This window comes from Anser anser, assembly GCF_964211835.1.
Source record: "Anser anser genome assembly, chromosome: 1".
Classification (NCBI taxonomy): Eukaryota; Metazoa; Chordata; class Aves; order Anseriformes; family Anatidae; genus Anser; species Anser anser.
Genome location: NC_139720.1, coordinates 185,451,324 through 185,472,151, shown reverse-complemented (window position 1 = coordinate 185,472,151; position 20,828 = coordinate 185,451,324). Strand labels below are relative to the sequence as shown.

The window sequence follows — 20,828 nt, the reverse complement described above, 5'->3', positions numbered from 1 at the left end:
TGTAATAAATAGCAAAACCTGTAGTTGCAAACATAGTCCCAATACGTTCTCATGTTCTGAATGAAGGTTTTATTTCAAAGAATGTTTCACTGCACCGTATCTTTGAAGTCTTTCAGCATAGCTGAAATACAGCAGTAAGAAGCAACCAAACAATCAAATCACAATTAGTCCAGACTTAAGTCACACAACAACAGTCCTTTCCCAACATAATCTCAGTGTAAGATCTGGCACAGTTTGCCTCAGGAGCAGGCTTTTCCCTGGCTTTTTAAAAATGGTGCTCAAGTAAGCATGAAAGAGCTCAGGACAAATCACCCCCTTCAGAAATTCCAAGGTTGGGTCACAGGAGTTTGCTTCAAGCTGCAGTGCAGAACACTGATTTTATTCCTGAGGAGAAAAAATTAATAAAAGACAATTTTACATCAGGAAAGACTTTTAAGAAATTGAAACTTACCTTAATCCTAACCACTTGACAGTTCAATTTACAATATCCTGTTGAACATGGTTCAGTAAGAAACAAAGAGCCCGTTCTAGAGAAAACACTGTTGAATAGTTTAATGCTTCTTAACCAATTTATTCACGTCTGACACTGATGACAAGCTCCTCTATGATGACACCAGCTGTGCATGAAATTCTCTTTTCTTGGTAAAGGACATTTCCCAGCAGGTAGGCACTGCTTATCAAGTACCTTGTTTTGGGAGAACATTTAATACAGTGGATATTTACTACTTCTCACCTGATTTCATTTGGAGAAACAAGGCTTCACCGTCTCTTAGGTATCTTTGAGATGTCTAAGGTTCAGACAGAAAAAAATCCACCACAAACACACAACCCATGACCATTCATTACATGTTTTCAGAAACAGACATACAAACTGCTTACATTTGATAAAGCAGGACATAACAGCTAATGTTTGGTACTTGTTTTAGAGAACAAGGTAAAGTGAGTTAGTTTAAGTTTTTTGATTGCTTGGTTGAAACTAGGACTTAAATCAGCGATCAAACTCAGCACCTTGGTAAGGTTACAAAATAAATACTAATATTTTTATTTTCTCCTTCTCCAATTGATCTACAAATCTACAAAGAACAGCTTGTAAAAGGACTGAAGACAAAAGTACTGAAGGATGGTAGAAATTTTTTCTACAGATTTCTTGAGTCAAGAGGTAAGGCACTAACTTTACAAGCAGTTCAAAGTGGAGAATCATTAGAAATCAACAGCTTTCATGAAGTAAAAAATTGCGAAAATGCAACATATTTTAAGTTTAAAGTAATATGTTATTTTGATTACAAAAATGCAAGACTACCTCAATTGCTGACAAAGTATGTAGGACACTATTAAAGTTTTCTATCTAAACACTTCAGAGGGTATTTCTGTTACCACTCTTTAGGAAACCTATTTTTATAATTCAGGATATAATTCTCCATCATAAAAAACAGCATAAGTAAGACCGAACATGAGGAAGTGTCTTAGCAAAAACAAATTTATTCATCTATATTTTAAGCAAATAGGTAAATAGTCAGCAAAGCCTTTTTGCCATGACTGTAAACTTTTTATTTTAAAAAATTGTGTTAAAAACCAGTACAGGAATTTCCATTAATGTTCTAAAAAAGTTTGTTCACATCTTGAAAGAAAATACATTAGCAACATCTCCCAGCAGAATTCATCTTTAAAAAAGTAAAACTCTAGGTGCAGAGCTTTTCTACATTATAGTATCCTCTACGTTTTAATTTAACCACAGGATTGAATATCATTCTTCTCTATTATCTCTAAAACATGATCAAGAGTTTACCTTACATAGATGATATTCAATGATGTGTTACACATTGCCACAGGTACTAGCATTATTAAAAGAGTGCACAACTGAATTTCACTAACAAAGCAAGACCTTTCTATATACTGCATCATAACCCTTCCTAACCAATACAGTTAATTTAGCTATATGCCTTTAAAATCATGTACGTTTTCCAAGGAAAAATACTAAAAATCCCATGGTCCAAATTCTGCTCCCACTTACATTCACAGGATAACTTGTAAGCACCGTCAAGTTGTGGTTTATAGCAAAAAAGCTAAGAGAGAACCAGTGGGTTTGTGAATATAAGGGAGAGAAGAACTTGACACATGTCTGTAAACATTCACAAAAGTCTGCAGTCAAAAGTGCCGGATAGGCAGCCTATCCGCAGTACAATTATTTCATTCACAGAGAGATGTGGGGGCAGGGAAAATGTTACAGAACATTTTTTTAGATGCAAATTAAAAGGCTTTTTATGGACTTTGGAAAGACATATTTCCAGCTAGCTAAACCATACTCCAGTAAAATGTAATCCACTTCTATCCAAATACAATACAGCACCATCTCCTAGTTCTCCTGCTCAGATTCTGACAGAGTACTCAATTCAGCAGCAAGCCCATGACAATATCTCAAAGCATAAGAATACCCCCAAACCCCTCTGATCTAGTCTCCCCTTAACATACTACTGATGCTAACAGGAGATCCTCACACATACAAACAAAAGATCTGAAGAACCATACACTGATCTTGATCTACGCACACACGAGAGGTGTGCAGCTAGACTAAAGATCGTCTACAGCTTTAAGTATCTAATTTCAGTCTAGATCTCATTCTATATTAACCACATATACCATACAAAACGTAACAGAAGAATAGGTGCTTATACACACTATTATGTATACTTGTTTTCCCCATTCAGTTTGATAGCCAATTGCTCTATTTACACAAATGCCTGTTTGAACGTTCTTGATCCTGTAAGAAACCAAACATTCAATTTATAAGACACAAGTAGAGTCAGGGATGCTCAGCAATTCACAGGATCAGACCCTGAATCAGTTAAATGCAATCACAAATTAGGTTTGACATCTGACACAGTTGCCTGGAATCATTTTATCCTCACATTTCCCCCTCTTTCCCCAATTCAGACCACAATCCCACTCAAGCAGAGTGCTTCCACTAAAGTGGAGTCAGCCTTCAAAGTGAATAGGATCAGGCTCTGTCAAGCAACCACTGCAGTCTTTAAAAATGTCTGGTATTTATTGCCATCCACTCTGGGGCAGACTTGTCTGCAGTGAAAATGGTGTTCCTGGTGTTGATGGATAGTTAGCAAAACCTTCAGGCTGAGCTGTATAGTTCTCCAGAGCAGAAGCAGAGTGTGCCTTCAAGGAAGAGAAGAAGTTAGGAAACAGCACAGATAAAAAAACAAACAAAAACCTAAATCAAGCAAAATTTCAGGCACAATACCGATCATACTCAAGCCAAAACAAAAAAAAATACTTAAAGTTTAATCTGAAGTATGCAAAGAATGAAGAAGAGCAATGCAGCTATATGCATGTGTTAAACTGCAGTGCAATTATTGCTCTGAAATACCAGAGTGAGAAAAGCAGTTGGATTAAGAGGAAATATGAAGAAGCATTATTGGCATTTATTTTTCAGTGTAGGAAGCCACAGCTGATCTGGAAGACATAGCTTAATTAGAAGCTGTAGTATTTCACAGACTCTGAGCCTTCTTTATCTACATTGCTCAAGTATTCATTTCAGTGACTGTAACTTGTAAACAAGAAAAACATTTCCTCAATGCAATCTGCATACATTGATCTACACAGAATAATTTCCTGAGCTGGAAAAGCAACATGGCTGAGATTAAGTCATTTGCTTCTTTTGATCTATTTCCTCTGATATTCAAGAGGTATCTGACAGTATTCTGCATATTGAACATTATTAGACACGTGCTCCATCTCAAAAATTCATGTGTCACAGAACAGAGAAATCATCAATTTGAGACACTTAACTGTCTGTTCTAGTATTTTGTATGGAAGGACAAAAATTCTTCCAGAATCCTTAATCTGTACAGAAGCCCTTTTAAACAAAAGACAAATCAAACATCTAAATTATCTAATACAAACTCTGACGATAGCTTCAGTTAACCTCTGTAGGCTGCTGACTGCAATGAGTTGCTTCATGAACAAGAGAGATGATGAAACTACACATTACCTAAAGCCACCTCAAGCTTATATTATGAGGACTATATTTGTGGGAACTGTCAAGACAAAGGCACAACAGCAAACACAAATTCAATAAAATCTCACTGTGGATGTAGAGAGGCGCATAAAGACAAAGTGGTTTTCCAAAGTATTAAAATATCAGACTGGAACTGAGCTCACATTTTGCAACTACATGGTCAGCTCAATAGATTTAACATAAATCTAAACAAAATTTTTACTCTCCTGCCTTCTCTTTTTTTCTTTCACGCCTCATTTTACAAAGAATTTTCAGAAATAGTTTAATTACATGTATAACCTCCAGCAGCACTGTATATTGATTGGTCTCCGCAGACCTTCAGTAAAAAAAATCATCTGAGTTGTTCTTTTTCATCATCCTTGTAACTGTTTCCCAGACAGGTTAGAGGTTTTAACCATTTACGTATTTAAACTAATTCCAAGAAGTTGACACTGAAGTACAAACTGCTACTGGAAGGAGAACAGTATTAACAAATAGGTACATTACCTGTAGCAGTGCCGACTGTGCAGCCGCACTATGCTGCAATTCCTGTAAGGAAGATTGTGTGGCACTTTGAGGAAAGCCAGGGATACCAGGGAGAGATAAAAGACCAGGAAAAACTGCATTTCCCGGTGTCTGTAGTCCAGAAGTCAAACTGAAAGAAATCAAGATGTGGCTGTTACTAGGAATATCTGCATGACATTTTATCCTATCTTCCTCTCTGTATAACCTTATGTCTATATAAATTGGAAAGGCATCTCTTTTTCTAAACCTCGTAAAGGCCAGAACTTCCAAACAGAAGCCCACTCTCTACCCACCTACAAATTATTCATGCACACACAAACCAAGACCGTCTGGAACACAATGTGCCTAAGAAGGGAACTCAGAAATTTTTGCACCTTGGCTCGGCCTACTATTCACACACAAACACCTTTGTAGACAGAAGTTAATGATAAATACTTCCTTAAAATATAGGAACATCTAGGAACATCATCTGCTATTACCTGGATATGTCAATGGATGCCAGTGTGGAATCCATTCACGTAAAGGCCTAGGAGGTGCCAAGTATCCTCATCTGGGACATAAGACTACTCAGCACCTCACTGGATTAGACTGTGGTAACCAGAATTACCAAGAGCAACCTATTCAGTAACTACTATATTAGCTTCTAAAGACAGGTGGCAATGTACTGGTGAACTAAGTTTACAAATTAACTGTAATTACTAACTGTGACTGAAAATAATGTCTATGCATAAAGTAAAATCACGGTTTTGCTCAAGAGAAAAAGAAATGGTTCTGACCTCCTTCAGAAACAAAACATACCCAGCCTGTGCAACAAGTGCAGAGTTGAAGTTTGAGCTAAAGGCCGAGGCAAACCCTGGCAGGACCGGAGCCGGAGATGGGGCTGTGGCAGCTGCCGGCAACGGTGCAACTGCTGCTACTGCAGAAGATGCCTGGAGGCCAGGGAAAGAAGGGAGAGCAGGAGTGACAGAGGGTGTGTTAGAGACAGGAAAACCAGGGAAGGATGGGTTTGATGATCCCAGAGGTCCCTGGGCAACAGAAAAAAGGGAAGGGACAGCACTGGACAAGTTAAGCGAAAAGGGTGGAGCGGAGACTGTTGCTGAGGCGGCGAGTCCTGAGAGTACGGCGGCTGTGGAACTCACATGAGGGGCAGACACAGCTGAAGCAGTTGTAGACGGAGTAGCTAACAAAGACCCTGGGAGAGTGACGGGTGGCGTAAGTGCTGGATTACCAGTAAAAGCAAAGTTACTGGTTAGAGACGTGAAAGGAGGAAGTCCATTAAATACGGGGGCAATGGGAGCAGTGGAGCCATGGGGGGCGAGGGAAATGGAAGCCAGAGAACTGGAGTTGTTTAGAGGAGCACTCAAGGAGGAGAGACCTGACAGTGCTGGATTCAGGGAACTGGGTAAACTGACTGGCACTGAAGCTGCTGAGGTGTACGCACGCCCAAGCACTGACAGTCCTATAGTGCCATGAGAAGGGCCAGCTGAGTGAGAAGGACCTTTGAAGGCTGAGAGGGTAGGACTCATGGGTTCTGTTTTGACTAGAACTTGTGGAATACTTGTGGTAGCTGGGGCTGATGAGAGCTGCTGGTCAGGATTAGTAGGGCTCGTGCCATGCAAGAGGGAGGCTGATGAGCCACAGTTGACTGGCATAATCGATGGTGAAGTGGTCAAAGGTGACTGTGCAGGCAATGTTGGAGGAGTGGAACTAGAATTGGTCACAGATGGGGATGGAAGACCTGGAAAAATGGCCAGCCCGGGTGTGGAGGAACGCTGTGGGGTGGGGGTGGCTGATGGAGTATAACATTTGTTGACAGAGGAAGTGGGAGGGTCAGAGCTTTGATTAGCTAGAGCAGATAAAGAAGCAAGCTCACTTGTCATAGCAGAAGGTAAAGCAGATGAGTTGATTAATGAAGTGTCATTTGATGTCAGAAATCCTTTTAAGACAGACAAAATTGGGTTAGGCAGGCTAAGTGAACCAGGAATGGTGGTGGCAGGAGAATTAGCAACTGTAGAGGGAACAGGACTAGAAATCCCTTGGACATTGGGTGGCAAGGACAAAGGGAGACCAGCAAAAACTGATGACAATGGAGTGGGGTTGTTAGCTGAAGCAACTGAAGAGGTTGCAGAAAAAGGGAGGCCAGCAAATGGTGCAGTAGCAGATGCAAACGCTTCATTAGGTGCAGGTGTGGCACATGGTGTAGAAGAACCTTGTGGAGCTGGTGTAGCAGTGGGTATAGAAGCCAGCCCAGAGAAAACTGCAGGGATGGGTGTAGAGGTAGCACTGTGAACAGATGTGACAGGAACACCAGGCAATGAAAGGGATTTGATGACAGTCGGGGTTGGGGTGGATGGCTGAGATGTATGGATGGAAGAGGAGACCTGTCCTGGGAAAACAGGAAGGACAGGGGTAGACATGTTCATCCCAGAGATGAGTGGAGTTGCAGGTGCTAATGGATGGCTTATTGCCTTGACAGGTGATGGGGTAGGGACTGGAGTAGCAGCAGGTGTTGAAGGATTAGAACCATGAGGAGTAAAGAGCTGATTCGCTTGTGCAGAAAAAGCTGCAAAGAAACAAAACTGGTAAGAATACTTGAAACTGTCAGAAATGTTTGAAATCAACACAAAACACATTTTATACAGCATTTCAAAATATGATACACAGGCAATAGCTAACATACAACGTCTATATACAAAAAAATCCACACTGGAAACAAAACGGTATGTACGAACACATCACACAAGCTGTACATGACATATGCTACCACTTCTCTTTAGAACACTTTGCGACATCTACCACCTCTTCATAATTTCATGCAAGACAGTTGAGATATTCACGTATACTCCATAAGAATAGTTAAGCGATACAGGTAAACACCCTCCCTCTGATCCCTAATATCTAGTGGTACCCAAACCAGATCTAACATTCCACTGGCATCAGATCACCTGGGCTCCTCTGCATTCACTCTCACTGAAGGTCAGAATTTCCTTCAGAACCAGTTAATTCAATGTATCATGATTTCAGAGAAGTTTAGTCAACATCTGAAGAAAGCTGATTTCAGGTGCTGGTATTTTTCTTTCTTTCAAACCAGGTCATTCTCTTCACTGTGTTTCCTTCATACTTTGATTCTAAGAAGGTACACTTTTAAATTCATGTATCACACTACAGTATTAAACTAACATTGGCACTTGACCTTCTCAACAAGTATTTCTGGAAGTCTGAAGTCAGGCGTCTATAATTGAGGCAAGCACCTGACACTAGGAGTATGGACTTATATCAACCCTACAAAGCAAGTAAAAGAGACATCAGTCAAGCTGAAGGAAAACAGGGAGGCACACGGCTAACAGGGCTGTGGAGATTTGGCAGAAAAAATGCCTTTATGAACACTGGCACAATAAAAACCTGATATCTCTACATCTAGATCCTTGTGGAATATGAACGTGTTGATTAACCTCAAATAACCCTCATATTTTATTTTACTTTTAAAGTGGTCTAGCTTGCCAATGGTCTGCAAGCAGATCATTGATCCAACCAGCCAAACTCAACACCGTAAATCTAAAATAAGCTAGATTTCTCTCTCATCTAAATTCTGTGCATAAACAAAAAAAAGTGGAATATTTAAAATCCTGGACCTAAATTGATACAACAAACTCTTATTTTATTATGTATCTTGAAACTCTAAAATGAGTAAGCTTGCAAACAAACCACTTCCTTGTATATAGTCTTTTCCAAAAACCTAGACCTAGATCACTCCGCTCTGGATGCTGTCTTTTCCTTCGTTTCCAAGTTGAATACTCTCCTAATGATCACTGTTTTTAATCCAGTCAGCAGAGATAATCACCAAAGAAACACAGCAGCAACAGAGCTGTTACTGAATTTCTTCTCCTAAGCGGCTCTTTTACTCCTTACAATATATTGATTTACCTGTATAAACTACCTTTTCAATGTCACATGTAAATTCATGCATACTTAAAGGGTATATATGAATAAAGTGATTCTTTGAAATAGCGACCTTTCTGTAGAACCATCCCTGGGCTTAGAGGAGAAAAGACAAAATGTAACTTTTTTTTTCCTCCGGAAATATTTACAGGAGCTAAACTTATCTAGGTCACGTTATCTATTTTGAGTATTTGCTAATACATCTGACTCAACATGTAGCAGATTCTTAGTTTGTATTTGTCAAAGTTAACAAAGTTTTATCAAACGCTTTGTATAAGTAGCTCAACGTCCAATTTATTATTTGTATTATATCACCTCAATCCCCAAACTTCAGTACACTATGTACCACACAAATACAGACCAAAAAATGCACAATTCTCTTCTGAAAAAAGAACTGGAATTTAAAGTGTAAGACAAAATTGCAGGAGACGTACTTGGATTTAACAGTTAAGACATTCTACATACGGATTTCAACAAACAAAGAACAAAGAATCTCTCTTCTGTATTCCTAGTCATCCATTGCAACTAATATATGAAATTAAAAAGTGCATAGATTTTCAAATAGATGTCTGAGGTTTTTAACAACTGTAAAAAATACTGAAGCGTTTCAGTGTACTACATTGCAAAGCATATCTTGATTTAACTTTTTGCATTTCTTACATACATATATAGATACTTAAGAATATAAAACTTAATGAGCTAACACAAAAGGCCAGATTTTAACTTTTTAATACTTTCAAGTGTAAAACGCCTAAAACGAATTTTTATCAGTTTTCAAGAGATTCTCTTGCAACAGCAATTAAACACATAGATCCTTATGGAAATCCTACTAAACAAGTAAGTTATTTACATTTTCAGAATAATTAATGGGGTTACAAACAACACAATAAACCCCCTGCAGATTTGCAATTTACCTTGATTTTGGGAAGGTTTTGCCTGGCTGGAAAGGTCCTCGTTTTCTAAACAGAGAACAACAGCTGATTATTTAAAAGCAAATGGAACTCTAGCAATAAATGATCCAGTCAGAACAAGGAAGGAGGAGAAAATATCATCAACATTTTTAAAGCTATGCATGCTTTACCTGCTATCACTTGATTAGCAGTGTATGGTGGAGGAGCTGGTAAGCCTGGAGCTATGACATTAGCCATTGGAACTAAGCCAGCATTGTTGTAAGCACCTAAAAGAAGAAATGCAATATACACCTTAGTTGCCAGAAGAACATGTATATGAATGACCTATTAAGTGTCTTTCCTTGCAAAGAACATTTTCAAGATTATAAGACATTACTTCACCAAAGAGCCAGAGCTGTTAATCATTCAGGTTGCTGCCGCCAATGTCTGCCTGAGTGACATGCACTGTGACCCAAATTTTACTAAGGGCAGTTCTCCCATCATTTTTTACAACAAAACCAAGCAGAAACTGAAATTAAAATTTTGCACCTTGAAAGAGCCTGAAAAAGACAGGTTTCAATTGCTTTCACTTCCATGCTGCCTGAAAAACTTAAAGGGGAGACAAGAATCAGAGTGTCTGCAGCATCATTTGTTCTTTTTCTATTCCTAACTTAAAGGCTGTTGCAACCCTTCGTTTAACATGAAAACCTTTACAAAAAAAAAAAAAAAAGCCAAACATACCAATGATCATGCTCAGCCCTCCATCACTAGTGACAAAATTCAGAGAATGATGTCACATCTCTGTGCATATCAAATTCTTAATCTACCACTCTTCAATATTTCTTTAAATGTGAAGAAATCAAAGTAGGATAGTAGATGATTTTTATATAAAATGCTTATTGTATTAAACATGTCAAAAGTAACTTTTTTCCCCTCCTTATTCTTTGGAGCAACTTGAACTGCTGTTTGATAGCTATGGTATACAGTTCTGATGAAGAGTACAAGAATTTAACTCACAGTAATATAAATACAATTCACAATGGTCCTGAATGAGTATCTTAAGAGTATACAAACTTATGCTCCATAGGAAAAAGCAACACTTGAAAAATACTCAAAGTGCAGTAATTTAACATAAAAAAAAAACTTTCTGATTTCATAGTTTCATAGAAGTTCTTCCTAATGTTATGATTTCTTGCAGGACAACTCATGATCCAAAATCAGAGAAGTAACTAACAATCACTGTGTCATGGAGGAAGCAAATATTATACCAAAACATGTAAGAGGCAGAAAACAAAACTTCATCCAACTTTTTTTGCCCATTGCTTGAATCAGATTCAATAGTTTCAGGTCATTAACTGCAATCTCATTAAACACAATTTTATATATATGTATGTATGCACGTATCATTAGCCATCAGTTCCCTTGTCACAAGGGTTTTCTAAAACCACGTTGCAGTTTAATAAGGCCTTGAGACGATAAAAAAACTATTCCATATCCTAAAATGTACTAGTATTTATGTCCAGTCACAGGCCAAATTTTGTGCCCTAACCTATTTTGCATAGGATTTATTTAATATAAATTTGAACTGGTCTGCAAGTTTCCTGTACAGTTTTTGGAGAGCAAGCCATTTCTAGGGCACAAGCCATCAGACTTTAGCTGCTAGTACTGCCCATTTTTCTGGACTGATATAAAGAGATTTGTAGACGTTGAGTTGGTTAGATGACTCACCTTTCAATATGCTTGCCAAATGGTCTATCACGCTTTCTCATCAAATGCCTTAAAAACTCCCTGAAATTCCTAAAACCAGTGAAAAGCAAGCTTGCAAACCAGAGCACTCTTCACTTTGCAGTACAGAATTGCAAGATCAGAAAAAGTTTTCAGCTGCTGCACAAAAAAGACTGCAGCCTGCCTATATATAAGTACTCCAACCTTCTATTCCAAAGAAATGTCAGTTTAATAGTACTGCAAGCAAAGTCTTCGTCACTCATTTGTGTCACTTGCTAGGAAGAGCATTTAGGCAGATCAAGTCCAGTTGCAGGTGAGACAAGTGCTACCAAGTGCCTTGAATCAAACAACTGATGCAGCAGAACAAAGAGAGGAACATAGAAAGAAAGGCTCAATCTTGCCTAAAGCACAAGGATAGGAACAGGCAGACCAAACGTGCAGCAAGGGCAATCGTTATATCCCTTCTGAGACTGAAATCTACATGCCTAAAGTTTTCTTTTATGAAACTGTGTTCCATTGTGATAGACAGGCAGCAGAGTGCTTTTACTGAAGCTAACTGAGAAACAAATTACTGCCACCCAGCAAGTTGCTACATCTTTCCACCTAATTCAGTGCTGTGCCTGACCATATCCTAAGTTTGGCACAATAGCAACAAGTTAACAGACTTGTCAAGCCAAAATTCAAACCTTGGTCAAACATTAAAACAAAGACACAGCCCTAGTCTTATCCAACACACATGCCTCCCATAAATGAATTACTCTGGCATCAGAACAGGATCGGTATTCTTTCTTATGATGTTAATGTTCAAAAAAGAATTAAATTTTATCTTTTTATCAACTCTGCATTCATGAAAAAGAGGTAGAAGCCGGTATTCAGAGCGTGCTTACGGAGCACAAACCCATTTCAGAAACAGTCAGAGAAACCGACACTTAATTACTTAAAAGGCAAATGCATGAAACAATAGTATCAACCTAAAACACATAGAAGTCTTACTTGGTGCAATAGTTGCATGTGGCCGACATGGTGGGATGGGGTATGGAACAGGTTTGTGAGGATTGTAGGTTGATGGAGCCTACATAAATAAAAAACAAACAGAAGAAGCAATAATGAAAGCATTACCTAATATTTCGCAGAAAGCTAACATTTAGATAGTACTACAGGCAGCTGTTCTTCATAGTAAAAATATTTATGATATCAAATTCCTTTGCAATATCCACAATGACTGCAAATATTTCATTATTTCTAAAGAGAAGGAAACAAACATCACTAGTACAACTTTAGATTTTAACGTAAACCTGAGCACCGGTGGGAAAGGGAACTCCTTCCTGTAGTCTTCACACTGCAGTCTTGGACCGATTTCCCATTTTAAAGATAAAGCAGATTTAAAACTAATGAATGCTGCCTTTAAAATAATACAGATCAGTGGGAAATATCTCATAATAAAAGTGGAAATAAAACATTAGAACAATACTTCCAAATAGTATTAGCTTCTTTGAAAGTTTGTCCTACATGCTTAAAAACATTGAAATATAGATCAGATGTGCTGTTCAGAAAAAATAACCTTCTCCTATAGCACTGCCATAATTCACACTTCCAAGATGCATTTTTATGTTCATGTAGCGAAACCCCAGAGACTGTAATATAAAATTGCAGATATTTGTGCCTAAAGCTTCTACTAGCTCATGACAGACTACTAAAACTGCTTTTAGTTTTCTCTTCTGCTACTGTAGTTTAAATTCTGCTTTTGAATGCATGCATGCTGAATCCACTAGAGAATCCTATTCCCTGAAGATATAATACAGAGTTTGATTCTTTTAAAGTTAAATAAAAAAAATTCTAGGTCATATTATCTTTATTATAAAAGCTCAGTTTTGTTTAAATTGCCGCTCTTCTTGAAACATAACAGTATTTCATATAAAAGCCTTATTAAATCTGCAGTTGAATTTTTTTTTTCTTAAAAGTTTCATTTATTCATTCATTTTTAACACATACTGGTTTGGATGGTCCAAGTATGCGGGCTGCTATTCCCTTTCCTTCATTAGTACACTCTTCTGTGTCCTTTTTGACAGGGGTTCCCTGAAACAAAAGAAAATTACCTATTAGGTATTAATTTAGAAATAAATAGTGCTATAGAATTTCTGGCATATTTGCCTTATTTCTAAACTACATCGGAGTTTTTGAATATTCTGAAAGTGACACTTAATATCTGTTAAAAAAATAAATTGTGTTCTAGGCTTGTTAAATGTGAAGTATGTAACACTGGGCTTTTCTTCTAAATAGGTGCATGGTAAAACAGTCCACATTTCTGACATAATTAGAATTCTGAGTTTTGACCTGTGGTCACGATAACTTACATTTCCATTCCTTGAAATGTTCTCAGGAAATACTCAACTTGGCTGTTCAAGAACTACACTAAGATTATCAGTAGTAATGTAGTGACCATATCAGGCCATCTTACTTACCTACCAGGAAGGCTCCTTATATCTCTTCTGATTCTGCCAAATATTGCTATAGTTTATTTACCATGTTTTTCCTTACAAGAACAGTATCTTATTTATGCAGTAATCTTTATACAAAGCAGCACAGGAAGAATGCACAAGTAAAAATAATGCAAATACACTGTGAAAGTGTTATGGGGTACTATAATAAAAAACATTGCTTTCAATTCCACTCCTCCTTACATGTATACAAATCCTAGCTTGGTTATACTATAATGAATCATAAATCAAGAATGCTGTGAAAAGCAAAGGCATAAGATTGTGCTTACTGGAAAAATTCCATTTATACGGCTTGGTTTGCCCTTGGGATAAGGATTGCCAGGAATCATGCCACATGATGATATCATAGCATGAGGAGCCTTACAACCTGTTTTTGAAGCCTGCAAAATAATCAAGAAAGGTCATTATTTGCTATCAAGTTCAATGCTTTAAAGAAATACATTAATATTTCATGACATTTAGACTGCATAAATCGATCTACAGGGAACAACTCAAAGCTTTGTCTCTATCTGTCAGATCTTGCCAAGTAGTCCTTGTGAGGTTCTGCCAAAGTCCGCTTTGCTTTGAACAACTCTACTCAGCCCACCTCTGCTTGTACTGAACTTAGGGTTAAGCACTTGGTGTTCTCTTAAACAAATCCAGACTATTTCCTTAAGTATTGGTTGTTTCTGTACCTATTTTCCACATTATTCTAACGTCTGACAAAAACTTCCCTTTTTTTTCCCATGTATTACATAGCTCTTTTCTTTTTGCAGCCGGTTCTTTCAGCCTGCTTTCCACCAGTTGTTCCCAGCAGTCCTCATGGGAAGTCTTCACCCCGCAGTGACCATTAAGGATGCAAACAATACCGTATTTGACAGAATCAAGGAAACTAGAGTATCTTGACTACCTGCTCAAGAATTCTTCTGCACCTTTTCTTCTCTGACATATTAATTCTGAACAGATCTTCAATAAGGCGGTAATTCTGAGCATCAACAATGTTGCTACAAATAAAAACAATGACGAACGATTACTATCGTTTCATATGCTTATCAGAAATAATGCACTACTGAAAAGCCAGTATCCAACAATACGTTAAAAAGCATAATTAGTTCAGGTCATAATGTTACTATTATTATTAAAACAAAAGGCTTAAGTATGGACTTCATACCTATAAGTGAAACACGGTATCAAAATTGCTGATGAATGTGGAACAATGGACAATGATGGCTGGACTTTATGGTAAAAATAACTATGCTGACAAAATGGATTTTGCGTCATAGCATTTTGTTAGAAAATTTTAATTACTACTAGCAAAAAATTCCCAGCACAGCAGAAAAAAAGCACCAACTAATGAGTTTGTTGCTGTTTCTTAGTAGACTGGTAGGGAAACAAATTTTCATCTTATTTATTCCACAATGGAAAAGATGAAACCCCTGGCAATTCTATCCACGTTCTGCAGAGCTAGTAAAACTCCTCAGATACCTCCAAAAACTACCCTTCCTTTCTCCTTGCTCCTCTCCCAAAAATAACGCTCGACACACCAAAGAGAACAACAAAATTTGCAAGTACAGAACGCCTAATGCCTGATTCCACCTGCCTTTTTCAAAACCCTGACCACAGCACATTTACTGCTGTCAAACATCACACCCCCCACCAAGCTACTGGAAATACAATATAGCTGCTTAAAGAACAAATTATCAAAGGAGGAAAATATTAGAATAAATGGAATCAGCAGAATGTTGAACAAAGCCAAGAAAAATACCTCAAAGATGGTATTAAAATATGAATGATCACACCAGCTGAAGTGTAACAACAAAAGAGCCTATGAGCTCCAAATCCATTTCAAGAAGCAAAACAGGTTAGTCTATTATGCCGCTGAACTTCCTCTAGGCTACCCTGTTTTGCTTTGGTTTGAAGAGACTAGGAGCATTCATACAGATTCTCACAGCTCAACTCCAACTGTAAGGTCATGCCTATATCCTCAATCTTATTTGTTGTATGGATACCTGTATCACAAATCTGTATCCCCCCAAATGTTCAAGCCAGCACAGCATTCATATGCAAGGCAGACATACCAAATGCAAAAAAAAAAACACCACCACCACCAAAAAACAAATAGAAGAGTTCCAATATAAACATGTGTAAAAGGTAGATCCTTTGAAGCTGCTATGCATAGTTTAAAAAAAAAAAACACACTTTCCGTACAAGCATACATTTAGAACATCTATACATCTTTTACAGACATTGGATCGATAAACCAAATATGTCAATTTAAGAGAAGTATTTACTTAACTCATTTTTATGTATGTAATACTTAAAGGACTTCAAATGCAAAAGGGTAAATACTCAGAACACTCTGGTCTCAAGCCTTTTACATTTCAGTGAGCAGAAATAGGCTTAAGGCCCTCTTTACTCTCAAAAATATTTAAAGACCACTGTAAAAATACTAGCAGAGCAACACTTTTCCAGCAAGCAGAAAAGGCATACACAAGACTCAGATGGAATTCTGCACAATGTCTGCTTCTATTTCTTCTTTTACAGCCCCATCAATAATGGATATGTGCTTTCCCTTAACTGGCCACAGTTCTTCATTCTAGAAGTATATTACGTTTTACATACTCAAACTTTAGCAAAATACAATATATACATCATAAGGAAATACAGCATGAGAGGTACTTACGAAGCTAAGATTTCAAGGGCGATAAGTTTATCTTTACTGAATGTGAAGCAGTTGAGAATATTAACCATTTTTGATGCAGGAACTGCCACTATTTTCTGACAAGCAAGCGAGAAAAAAAAAAAGTGGATATAAAACAAGGCACTACAATTACTTTAATTAGAAATGACACTCAGTAACAGCTTTGTATCATGTATTTCAGCAAACAATTAAATATTTATTTAATTTCTGTGAAGGAGATTCTATGTGTTAAATCCTGGAAAAGGAACCCTACAAAGCACTTGCCAAAAGCAGAGATATTAGGAAAGTTAACAATAGTTAGAGGGCTACATCTATTCTCGTGATACACAGGAAAGTCAAAGATACTTTAGTGAGAAAAAAATACCCTGGTTAAAAGTATGAGATTTCATAGAAAAAAAAAAGATGAGGAAACACTGAAGATCAAAGGGTAGACCCATCAGTTGCAAAAGCACACATCACAAATTTAAAATGAGATTAAAAGAGCAAACATACTCCACAGAATGATTCCACTACAACTTACATGTTGTAAAGCCTTTATTGCCTTGAGCTGTGGTTCAGCCCAGGAAAAGTATCTCAGTAACTCAACGACCTGCAACAGAAAAGCCATCAATTAATCTTTTATGTATATTCAAAAATGATGCTAATAGCATCAATATGATCTTTCCATTCTTTGAATACAGTGGTATACAGCTAAAAACACAAACCTATCTGTGATATTTGACTACCTCAATGCCTATCAATATCTAATGTTCTTTTTATGTCCAAGTAGGCTCCTAAATAATCATCCTATGTCATGAGATTATATGAAAGTATTTAAAATAGATACGTATTCCTCTTTATGTATTTCTATATATGCACAATTGCCACAGTATGACAACAAAAAAAATAAGTCTTTTGTAAAAAGCTTATTAACATGCACTATCTCAAACAGCATATTTGCTAAGCATGCATAGAAAGCAAAGAAACGAACAAAAAAATCCAGATAGGACCAAAATAACAGTTGGGTACTTATTGTAATACACCAGTTTAGAAGATACATGCAAAATAATCCCAAATTCCATGATTAATTTCCCCAATTTTCCTCACACAAGAGGAGCTAAAATGCAATGGTTTTGATAACATAAAATAACTTAGTATTACTTTTAGCAGATTAATGTTGATATAATAATTAGAAATTATATCTCCCCAGTTAATAAATAAAAAAAGTGAGTATGATCAGCCTCAGTATGACCGGAGATGCAGTCTTTCTGTACTACTGAACACACAATACCAACAGCTCCCATTAAATCCATGATAGTGTTGACTTTTACCTGTTCACTAGAGAAGTATCCATGAACATATTCAATAGCTTTTAATTTGTACTCAGTCAATACAGCCTAGAAGATACAGGGGGGGGAAAAAAAAAAAAGACAAGACACATCAGTAGCCCCTCAAAATTAAAATTATAGCACAATCATCTGTTAGATTAAACTATTAATCTAAAAAACATACCCGACCTTACAAAATGACCTTTGCATCAATTAACTGCAGTATTTTTAAGTGACGCTATATTCCTCAGTGAATTAAGGGAACAATGAAAAGCAGAGGGAGGTCATTTAATTTTTCTGTTTTTAAAGAAATACTATTTGGGGGTTTTATTTCATTTCACACTGTTTTTTAGGTTAAAGCTGAACTGAAAGAACATCATATTCTTTCTTCCTTTTGCCCCTACAGTTTACATCAACGTTACGCTAAATAAGATAATACAGTTCATTATTCACTCAGTCCCTTTGTATGTTCCCATAACATAATTAGCAGAGTATCTTACTGCAGTGAATTTATGTGGAGACTGGGTAACAAGACCGGATGGACAGAATTAAGTACTTCAGAAAAGTGATGTTGTCTTATCATTACCTTCCCACAATTCAAACTTGAATATGCAACCGCTAAAACGAAGGAAGCAAGGTAGTTTAATGCAGTACTGGCCTCTACTTTTGACTTGGTGGTAAGACAGTTTTGTTGACAATCACACGGGCCAGCAGCCGGGGTTGCCTCCCTCTCTTCATGCTCAGCTCACTGGTACACGTGCAGCGCAGGAAGAAGACAGGACACCTTTCTTCTCCAGTTTCCAAGCCCCCCATCTATCGCTAGCTCTCATGCTAAATATCCTGGTCATCTCCAGCTTCATCCACACCCATTTCTCTTTTCCCCAACTGCATAGCATAGCCCTAAAACCTCTCCCCTACTCTTTCAGGTTTTTGTCCCTTGTTCCTCCACACAGACAGAAATGAAGGTCTCCATCACTGCAATCTGTCCGTAGGAGCACAGCTGCGCAGAAACACGCTTGCACACTGATTGAGGCAAACCTCTAGCTCATTAAGAGACCAAGACTACCAGAAACACTGAAGCCACAGGGGATTCAGAGCCACTTCTCCATGATCATTTTTAATTCTCTCCCATCCTTCTCTTCCCATGGACGGGGAAAAAAAAAAAAAAGAAAACTAGCATGTCACATAACAATTTCTTTACCAAAAGAAATGTCAGTCCTTAAATCAACAACAGAATGACTTCATAGTAACAACAGCACCAGAAAGCACTGTTGTTTTGAAAAGGCTATTTTATTTTGTTAATAATCCTAAACATGTACGGGGAAAGATGGCACTAAGCTGCACATTAAGACATTTGAATAATTCTTTCCTGCTAATTGTGAGGCTGAAAATGAAATGTACCAACACAAATTACTTGTGAGATAGATAATAAATAAGGTTCTACTCCAGAGCTAGACTAAGTTTAAACAGAGAGCTACCAACAAAGATACAAACAGATATATTACACTGATACAGCACAGCTAGTCTTAACAGCACAGTGCTGATCCTTAGATGAACCGTAAATTCAGTTTACGGGAATACAGGCAGAGAGCATACAGGAAATATAATTGCCTGCAATCACGTCATAACCCCTTTTGTCTGAAGTATTTAGTAATCACAGAGCGTATTCTGAAGGGCTGCAATGCAGACATGATGTTTGAAACATTACTCCTTCCCACCACCAATTCTCAGAAAAAGTACTTCACGTGCCAAGTTGCTCCTTGATTTTTTCCCCAAATTTTCCATAAAATATCTTAGACTAGGATGGAAGTCCACACCCTGAAATCTCTTAATCTGTCATTTTTAGATGGTTACACAGCATAGGTATACGTACCCCTAAACCAATCTGTTTTATAAAGGGGTGTTTAAGGCTCTACACAAAAAGCAAGCGAGCGCTGCGGTGCTAAGGAAGCCCATCACTGGGGCTCTGTGCAGGAGTGGTTTGTACCTCGGTGTACCCCAGAAGGACATTACTCCCACTGCAGTCACCATGGCCCTGAGCAGTGGCTGGACCGAACCTGCTCTCTGTAGCACCCCAGTGTCTGCAGGTAAATACCCCCTCCTAGACAGCTCATGATAACAAACTCCTGGGACTAGCCCTTCCTTTCCTTACCACGACAGCTTTACCAGCACACTAGTGACATACATCACCCCTAGTTAATGTTTCAGCTACAGCAAAACGCCTCACCCCAGGTTTGCACTTCCCACACAAGGCATGAACCATCCTTTTATTCGTCTCTCAGTTCCTGAAGGATCCAGACTTTTTTTCTACCTCCTTTTCCACTTCCAGCAGTTGGTGAACTGCCCCAAACATGGACCTCTAGTTTCTCTGTTAAAAGCAGGCCTCTGTGCACAAAGAAGTGAGAGCATCTGCCAGACATCTCTGGGTTTGCGTCTCCGCATCCCACATCAACCAAGTATTTTGCTCAGGGCATTTTCAACAGGAGATGCACAAACTGTCCAGACAGGGGACCAAAATGCAGGACTCCACATCCTGGAGGAAGGCATGCACATGCTCCTGAGCAGGGGGAGATGGCAGAATGCAGCTTAGTCATCAGCCCTCTCACACGTTATGTGTTTTTATCTCCTAAATACAAAAGGTGTTATATGAAATACACCTCACATTATAAGCCCACTTCTTCCTGTGGACAAAGCAAATGCCCTCCCCTCACTTAAGAACTATTCGGTTAGTTTGGCTTTTCATCCTCCTCTACCTTGACAGAAAAAAATTCATGGTAACTTATTCCACTGTTTATTTCAGATGAGCACTTTTTCAAGTACATCTTGTCCATGCTTTCAGCACTAAACTAACATCATCTCAGTTTTCCAAGAGAATAAAAATATCTCAAACAGAGCAAGCACATCACGACAGCTTTATGCTATTATATTTGATATACACTGAGTAGGATACACCGATAACACAGGATTACAGTTTTTTCAAACTGAAGTGCAATTTAGTCTTTATTGAAGCCTCAAGTGATTATTAAAGAACACAAATTAACGTGGTGTGCTCATCATATTCTAGATGAAATGGTTAAGATGGCATGCAAAACGAAAAATTACCTTTCTAATTTCATCCAGCACGGTCTCAAACGATTTCTTATCCATCTTTATTAGTTCATTCAATGCAGATATACGAAAAGGGTGGGGAAAAAAATAATCCAGGCCAAAGATTTTAACGAGAGTATATATAAAAATATATAATTAGTTAAGATATAT

At 37.8% G+C, this 20,828-nt stretch overlaps 1 protein-coding gene across 5 annotated transcripts; it reads right to left on the bottom strand.

Annotated features, from left to right (window-relative positions):
* Positions 1-52: 52 nt before the first annotated feature.
* Positions 53-20,805, bottom strand: PROSER1 (proline and serine rich 1). Of its 5 annotated transcripts, none has more exons than XM_083823745.1 (13): positions 20,673-20,805; positions 17,574-17,639; positions 16,784-16,852; positions 16,246-16,340; positions 14,473-14,566; positions 13,853-13,963; positions 13,078-13,161; positions 12,079-12,157; positions 9,552-9,647; positions 9,385-9,429; positions 5,330-7,094; positions 4,514-4,661; positions 53-3,165 (listed from the first exon to the last, which is right to left on the bottom strand). In XM_083823745.1, the coding sequence occupies exons 1-13, from the start codon at positions 20,715-20,717 to the stop codon at positions 3,043-3,045; spliced, it is 2,820 nt and encodes a 939-aa protein (XP_083679871.1). In that variant the 5' UTR covers positions 20,718-20,805; the 3' UTR covers positions 53-3,042. The 5 variants fall into 5 exon arrangements, with proteins under 5 accessions (XP_083679871.1, XP_083679872.1, XP_083679873.1 ...); XM_083823746.1 differs by having other exon boundaries at positions 53-384; XM_083823747.1 differs by lacking the exon at positions 53-3,165 and having other exon boundaries at positions 4,513-4,661; positions 5,330-5,460.
* Positions 20,806-20,828: the final 23 nt, after the last annotated feature.